Below are 8,494 nucleotides of genomic sequence, written 5' to 3'. Positions count from 1 at the left end.
CAGATCCCTAGAAAGGATAATCTCCTTAAAGATCAAAAATCAGCTTTTAAGCCTGATATTACTCAATCCTTGAGATTGACCTTAAAGATTGAGAATTCAAACTCATGGAATTCAATGATATCTAAACTCGAGCTTGAACGAGAAAATATTTTGATCAAAATTACAAACCGATTTGTTTTCTGAAAACCCTATTTTCAATGCGTTCATTACCATTGAACGTAAAATCCTAGGAATTCAACTAGGAATTCATTAGGTCACCTGAACCAAATCGGGTGTTAACCGTAAGAACGGTGGTTGCATAGCATGGTCAAAGACAGGACCTTGTACCAGACCGAAAAATCATAAGGGTGAGCTTTACTATTGCTCCTACCAAGGATAGTAATTGCGTCCGACACGTTATAGACCATAATTAAAAGCATGTCAGGGGACATTGCCTTAACAGTTGCTTGTTCATCGCTTTCCTTTACAACCGGACGGTAGTTTACCGAAAGGTAACATACGGGACAAGTAAACTGGACGTGTTGCTTTCCAAATACAAGGTTAGCAAGTGGGTGACACAAAACCGCAAGTTTTGAGCTAAAATTTTCAAATCTGAAACCCACCAAACCCACAAAAATATTTTGCAAACACCGGTAAAGGGTTATCCCGGAAAACTTATCTAGGGTAAAAACTAGATTTAATTTTCAAAAGATCAAATGTTTTCATAAAGATCCAATTTCCTTAATGGATCTAAATTTTTATAGTCATGTGGGACTGTAAACCATATCGTTACTACCATTGTTTATACCGCCATATAGAAATCACTGATGTACAAAGTGTGAAGAATAAAGAAGTGATTCTAGTATTTTAAGACGATATTGCTTGAGGACAAGCAACGCTCAAGTGTGGGAATATTTGATAATGCTAAAAACGAACATATATTTCATAGCATTATTCCTCAAGAAAGACAAGTTTTTAGTTGCAATTGTTCTATTTACAAGTGATATTCGTTTAAATAATAAAAGGTGAAGACAAAAGACAGATTCGACGAATTGAAGATGCAAACGACCAAAAAGCTCAAAAGAACAAAAGACAATCAAAGAGGTTCCAATTATTAATAAGAAACGTCTCGAAATTACAAGAATACAAGATTCAAAACGCAAAGTACAAAATATAAAATTGTACGCAAGGACGTTCGAAAATCCGGAACCGGGACCAGAGTCAACTCTTAACGCTCGACGCAACGGACTAAAAATTACAAGTTAACTATGTATATAAATATAATATAATATATAATTAATTATATTAATTATATATATATATATTATATTTATAAATAAAAACCGTCGGCAGAGAAAGACTCCAAGGGACTGAGCTGTAATTTCATTCTCCGCGACTCGCGGAGTTTGAAGGCAAAAATGCCGCGAGTCGCGGAGCCCCAAAAGTCGACTTTTCCTATAAAAGCAACCAATTCTGATCGCAAAACATAATCTTTTTCTTCTTCTCTCATATATACGTAAAATATATATATATATATATATAATTTATATTTTAATTTTAATTTTAATTATAATTCTAATAATAAGGGTATGTTAGCGAATGTTGTAAGGGTGTAAGTCGAAATTCTGTCCGTGTAACGCTACGCTATTTTTAATCATTGTAAGTTATGTTCAACCTTTTTACATTAATGTCTCGTAGCTAAGTTATTATTATGCTTATTTAAAACGAAGTAATCATGATGTTGGGCTAATTACTAAAATTGGGTAATTGGACTTTGTATCATAATTGGGGTTTGGACAAAAGAACGACACTTGTGGAAATTAGACTATGGGCTATTAATGGGTTTTATATTTGTTTAACTAAATGATAGTTGTTAATGTTAATATAAAGATTTACAATTGGGCGTCCCTATAAATTACCATATACACTCGATCGGACACGATGGGCGGGGTATTTATATGTACGAATAATCGTTCATTTAACCGGACACGGGAATGGATTAATAGCCACTAGAATAATTAAAACAGGGGTGAAATTATGTACAAAGGACACTTGGTATAATTGATAACAAAATATTAAAACCTTGGGTTACACTCAGTCGACATCCTGGTGTAATTATTAAACAAAGTATTAAAATCTTGTTACAGTTTAAATCCCCAATTAGTTGGAATATTTAACTTCGGGTATAAGGATAATTTGACGAGGGCACTCGCACTTTATATTTATGACTGATGGACTGTTATGGACAAAAACCAGACGGACATATTAAATAATCCAGGACAAAGGACAATTAACCCATGGGCATAAAACTAAAATCAACACGTCAAACATCATGATTACGGAAGTTTAAATAAGCATAATTCTTTTATTTCATATTTAATTTCCTTTATTTTATATTTAATTGCACTTCTAATTATCGCACTTTTATTTATTGCTATTTAATCGCACTTTTAATTATCGTACTTTTTAATTATCGCAATTTTATTTTATCGCACTTTTATTGCAATTTCATTATCGTTATTTATTTTACGCTTTAAATTAAGTCTTTTATTTATTTAATATTTTACATTAGGTTTTAACTGCGACTAAAGTTTTAAAATCGACAAACCGGTCATTAAACGGTAAAAACCCCCCTTTATAATAATAATATTACTTATATATATGTTTGTATTTTTATAAAAGTAAATTAATATAGCGTTGAGCTTTGTTTAAAAAAAGATTCCCTGTGGAACGAACCGGACTTACTAAAAACTACACTACTGTACGATTAGGTACACTGCCTATAAGTGTTGTAGCAAGGTTTAAGTATATCCATTCTCTAAATAAATAAATATCTTGTGTAAAATTGTATCGTATTTAATAGTATTTCCTGCTAAAATTAATAACTATTTTATATACACCCCCTACGACATCAGTGACCTACGGGCTCCAAAGTAAAGTCGCCACTGCTAAGACGTGGTCTTAAAAGCAACCAACTATGAGAGCATGTTCACTATTTACTTATTGATCTATTTCTACGTGACTTTTTTTTTTCTAAAAGAGACTCGTATCCAAATCTAAAATCTAAATAATATTGAGTAGTTAATACAAAATAAAATAATAATCACCTGTAAACCTTAAAAGTACCTTGAAAACGAATGGTCAATTATTCTAATCATCACTGTCACTTAAGTCGCAAATCAATTTTTATTATTAAAAAAGTCAACAATAAATTTGTTCATTCTAGTAAAAAGTGTACTATCATATACGATTAAACTTTCAAAAGTAAACCTCCCATTCATTTGTTAACGTGAGATATATATATTTGATATTGTAATTTTAATAAAGATTTTTTTACACCGAAAGGAAAAAGAGTAAGAAATAAAAAGGAAGAAAAAGAAAGAAGGCAAGATTAAGCTCAACTTTAACATTCAAAATCTAATATATATTTAAATTTGAAGATCCGGTATTCCGTTATGAATGAGTTTAGTAAATTTCTCAAATTAAATTAATAATACTGAATTTTTTACACTACTTAAAACTAGATATTGTAGCTAGCATTTTCAAATTTAACTTACGGCATGAACAATGTTTTGTGTTCATTCGATTTGTTTGATACATGCCTAGATGACAGGATTGATGATCCAATCGGATCCAAAATATATTCTCTTGTAAACAAACTTTGTGTTGTAGCTCATGTGGTAATTATCTGTGTATCTTAGCGAGGGGTCGGGGAATTCGACTCTTGTGGGGTGCAAAATTGCACACAAGGTTGCCCCTGACTCTTGAATTCCACTCAAGGGTGCCTTCCGCACATCGCGTTGCTAGGGCAATGAGGGTGAGGTGGGGTGGGATTTACCGCCCATACCCTCGGATTGGGCCGGGTTTCCACCTAGACAGCAGTTGAAGGCGAGTTACGCAAATGAGAGAGATGAATGCGTGGGTGGTTTAGTCCCAATGGGTGATCCAAACTGTTAAAAAAATGATGTGGCCAACTGTGTTCAAGATAAAAGAGCCATTTTGTTTCGTTTAATTTATATGAAAAATGAAGTTTTGATTCGAAGGAATTGTTATGATTACAATCATACGAACAAATTTTTTACGATTGATGATGGAAATTATGTTATTAAGTAATTAATACGGGTATAATATTGGAAAATGTCATACATGAAGAAACAACAAGATATAATTAATTCAAAGAAATTTGTAAACATAGCCGGCTATACTTAGGGCTATATTTATAATATTAGGATATGTAATTCTTGTTGTCCCTTGCCTGACAAGTACTCTTAAAAACTACCTCATTAACATCTTTTACCATCATTTAAAACATATAATAGTCTCAAAATGATATTTAATACTGTACACAAAAAAACACCCAATTTTTGAAAATCCTACTAACTTCATTCTCTACCTATAAAATATCTTCTATAGCCGGTATAATCTTTTTAAGTGGCTGAAATTCAAAGCGAGCTATTAATATGTAACACATTTCAAAATAGAAATGTTAACTAGGGAGTAATATTTTCTTAATTATAGCCATTTGGACTATATTTAGAAAAATTATTAATTCAATTATACAAATTACAAATAACTTTAAAAAATATTAAAAGGCATAACTTTTGTAAATAAATACAAATTGTGTACAAATTTCAAGTTTATTTTTAGCTACACTTTTTAGACATCAAACATACTTTTATGTAATATGTACAAATGTACAAACACTTGGTTTTTCATTGCCCATCATCCTGAAAAGATCATGCAAAACCATGACCAAAATCCCTTACGTTTTCTCTTTATCTCTTGAGGTTTAACATTTCTTTTGGCAACCAAATCCGCCATGTATTCAACAACAGACTGAAAATCAAATCAAATCAAATTAAATCAATTATTATTATTATTATTATTATTATTATTATTATTATTATTATTATTATTATTATTATTATTATTATTATTATTATTATTATTATTATTATTATTATTATTTCTATATATACTAATCGACAAAACACTTTTTCACTATTCACCAATAGTAATCAAGGGTATTTTCGTCATTTCACCTTTTTTTTGTCCCCAACGATAAAATAAGCTACTTTCGTAAAAAAAAATATCAACCCTTCAATGTTACCAAAAGATGTCGAAAAAAATTCTTTTTTACAAAAAAATCAACTAACTTTTTTTTTTCTCTTTTCTTCCTCAATGATAAAAGAGACAACTTTCATAAAATGAACAACCCTTCAATGCTACCAAAAGATGTCGAAAAATATTCTTTTTTACAAAATAGATCAACTAACTTTAAAAAAAACGAACGTTAAAAGAAGCAACTTTCACAAAAGGAGCAACCCTTCAATGTTAGATGTCGAAAAAAAATTCTTTTTTACAAAATAGATCAAGACTTTTTTTTTAACTCGCATTCCAAACGGATCCCTCGGCGCGAAGCGAGGGCTCCACAACTAGTTGTTATTATTATTATTATTATTATTATTATTATTATTATTATTATTATTATTATTATTATTATTATTATTATTATTATTATTAAATTTAAATGAGAAACAAGAGAAACAGAACCAAAACATTTATCATCATGGTGCAGTAATCTTACCTGAGCCCCCAGCTTACTAATTTCTTGTGGAGGAACTTCAAGAGGAGTCTCATCGGCTCGAAATATTTTCAACTTCGACAATAACCCGAATGATTCTGGTAAAAATCTTATCTGATCACTGCTTATATCAAGCACTTGAAGATTTTCAAGATTACCAATTGATTGCGGTAAAAATGTCATGTCAGCAAAGTTTTTACCAATGTTTAGTACTTCCAAATTTGTTGCAAAACAAAGACTTTCTGGTACCCCCTCAAGTTCATTAAAACTAACATCAAGCTCCTTTAGTTTAGTTAAATTTGCCATTGTTGTAGGCAGTTTTCGCACACGATTATAGTGTAGAGTAAGAACCTCTAAACGTTCGAGCTTTCCAATTGCTTCAGGAAGTGCTTTTAGTTGATTGAAGTCTAGTTTGAGTGTCACAAGTGAAGAACATGATCCAATTGTGTATGGAAGTTCTTCAAGATCATTTGTTTCAACGATTAAGATTTGTAAAGAGGATAAGTTTCCTATGAAGTCTGGTAAATTGGTGAAATTGTTTGAACTTAAATCAAGATTGATCATTTTAGTAAGATTTGCAAATGATTCAGGGAGAGATTTTAATCCGTTTGCGTGCAGATCAAGGTAGAGTAAGTTGACTAGTTGACCAAACGAATCGGGTAGGCGGGTGAGTTGGTTCGAGTGGACATCGAGCTTAGTCAAATTGGTAAGATTGGCGATGGAAGCTGCGAGAGACGTAAGTTTATTATCTGAAAGATTAAGTTCAGTGATGTTTGATAGTTTTCCGATCGATACAGGAAGCCATTCTATGTTTTCCATTAACTTTGATTGAAGATCAAGAACTTTTTCCTCTTGTTTGGCTATGGTTTCAATCAAGGCTGCTACTTTCACCAGACTCAATTTCTCAGGTTCTTCTACACCTATAAATCAGAAATAGCATGCTTCAAGATTTAAGCTTTATCAATCTTGGTAGAAATTAACAAACTTTCATCAGTAATAATTCAAAAGGGGTAATTGGGTTTGACTACAGTATTTTGTAACAATAATTTGTTGTAATCTGCGTATAGAATGAGATTGAACAAACCTGTGGAAAAATTGATGGCTTTTGTTGAAGAACTATTGACTAAACCATTAAAGCTTTCAGCTTTATCAATCTTTTTAGAAATTAACAAACTTTCATCAGTGATAACAGCTTGTTTTTCAGAAATAAGAACAGGGTGTTTCAAATTATCATCTTTATCCAACTGGGTATCTCCAGAAACACACTTGGAAGCTTTTAGTATCAAGTCATCAAAGGTTTGATAAATTTGGTCAAAGTCAACAATTTGCAAAGCTTCTTTCCTCTGTTCTTGACTTTGAAACAAAATTATGGTTTGTCTGACTTCTTTAAGGATAGAAAAAAGCTCTGGTGGAATATCTTGTGGGCATATTTGTGAGGTGATTTCATCAAGTTTTTGTTTTTCTTCAAAGTTGACTGTTTTGATGACTGATATAGCTGCTTCTAGCTCTTCAATAGTTGGTCTTGGTGGAAGTGATTTGTATGTTTTCATGATTTCTTGTATAGTTTCTGTGTTTGAATATAATGAATCTTTTGTTGAAATAACAGCCATGTTTGTTTTTGGTGTGTGGAAAAGAAAGTGAAATGTGTAAAGTGTGATTCTATTAGTGAACAAGGTCATGTATATGTATATGTATATGTATATGTATATGTATATGTATATGTATATGTATATGTATATGCATTGTGATATTCAGCTGACCTGTTGAATGACATATTTAAAAAGATAACTAATTAAAATATAAACTAATACAAACAACTAATTAAAATATAAACTAATACAAACAACTAATTAAAATATAAACTAATACGTAGTGATTGTTCTAGCTGCCGTTAAAATAAATAAGTAATTGTTTCTAGTTGATGAAGTATAGAAGTCATATAGCACAAATTACAAATGGCCATGTCACCTCTTTGGATAAGATGAATCCGTAGCACTAAAAGTCATTAGTGGGCATTTTAGTTCAACGCCTACTATATAGAATATTCAAATGACGTTGCTTATTTTAATTAAACGTACATGTCAATTATAAATAAATATCTATCTAATATAGTTTCTGTCAAGTATTAACAAAAGTTTAAAACTACTAATATATACCTGCTAATTTTATAATGTTTAATAATATCAGAGAAGAGTTACTATGAAAAGCTTCAAAAACAAGTCTTCTCTTATTAGAGTATCATTATCAGTATCATTATCTTTATCTTTATCATTATCATTATCATTATCATTATCATTATCATTATCATTATGTTAAACCATATATACCAAGCATTTTGTGATAACTCCAAAATTGTGGAGGTACGACCAAGAGCAGAGGCGGATCTAGTGCATTAGGAGGGGGGGGCGTCCGCCCCCGGTGAATTTCGAAATTTTAGTGCAAATTTTTTCGGTTTTTTGATTTTGCCCTCGGTGGAAAAATTTTTTTGCCCCAAACCCTTTATATTTTGCCCAAAACCTCTATAATTTGCCCCAAAACCTTTGTATTTTGCCCAAAAACCTTCAAATTTTACTCAAAAAACTCTATATTTTGCCAAAAAAAAATCCCTACGTTTTGAAAAAAAAATTCGCCCCCGGTGAAAAATTTTCCTGGATCCGCCACTGACCAAGAGTTGCGCGTAGGTACAAAAACAATGGTCTTCCAACCGGTTAAAAGAATCACCCTTAAAATAACACTTCCTTTTAAGACAAGGTGAGAAGAAAATATGTTGTGTGAAATTTACTGGTAATCGAGTTTTGACAGATCCAACAATTACTGAAACCTCAGAAGGATTGTGAAGTGATAAGAATTAAGCAGAAAGCGTAGAGGGATTCGATTAGTCCAGAATCCGAAGTACATCTATTCGGCCAGTAATATGTTGTAACATTTGTA

The 8,494-nt window shown here is 31.3% G+C and overlaps 1 protein-coding gene across 1 annotated transcript; it reads right to left on the bottom strand.

Annotated features, from left to right (window-relative positions):
- Window positions 1–4,547: 4,547 nt before the first annotated feature.
- On the bottom strand, window positions 4,548–7,244 carry LOC139891519 (uncharacterized). Its single transcript, XM_071874490.1, has 3 exons — window positions 6,648–7,244; window positions 5,567–6,483; window positions 4,548–4,815 (listed from the first exon to the last, which is right to left on the bottom strand). Exons 1-3 carry the CDS (start codon window positions 7,240–7,242, stop codon window positions 4,702–4,704), a joined length of 1,626 nt encoding a protein of 541 aa, XP_071730591.1. The 5' UTR covers window positions 7,243–7,244; the 3' UTR covers window positions 4,548–4,701.
- Between the last annotated feature and the right edge of the window lie 1,250 nt (window positions 7,245–8,494).

This window comes from Rutidosis leptorrhynchoides, chromosome 2 (genome assembly GCF_046630445.1).
Source record: "Rutidosis leptorrhynchoides isolate AG116_Rl617_1_P2 chromosome 2, CSIRO_AGI_Rlap_v1, whole genome shotgun sequence".
In the NCBI taxonomy this organism is placed as follows: Eukaryota; Viridiplantae; Streptophyta; class Magnoliopsida; order Asterales; family Asteraceae; genus Rutidosis; species Rutidosis leptorrhynchoides.
The sequence above is the reverse complement of the archived record's forward strand: the minus strand, read 5'-3'. Positions and strand labels throughout refer to the sequence as shown.

Coding starts and splice junctions, on each gene's coding strand:
- LOC139891519 (XM_071874490.1), bottom strand. CDS start 7,242: ATGACCTTGTTCACTAATAGAATCACACTTTACACATTTCACTTTCTT. Junction 6,484..6,647: donor AGCCATCAATTTTTCCACAG/GTTTGTTCAATC, acceptor TCTGATTTATAG/GTGTAGAAGAACCTGAGAAA. Junction 4,816..5,566: donor TTAGTAAGCTGGGGGCTCAG/GTAAGATTACTG, acceptor TTTGATTTTCAG/TCTGTTGTTGAATACATGGC.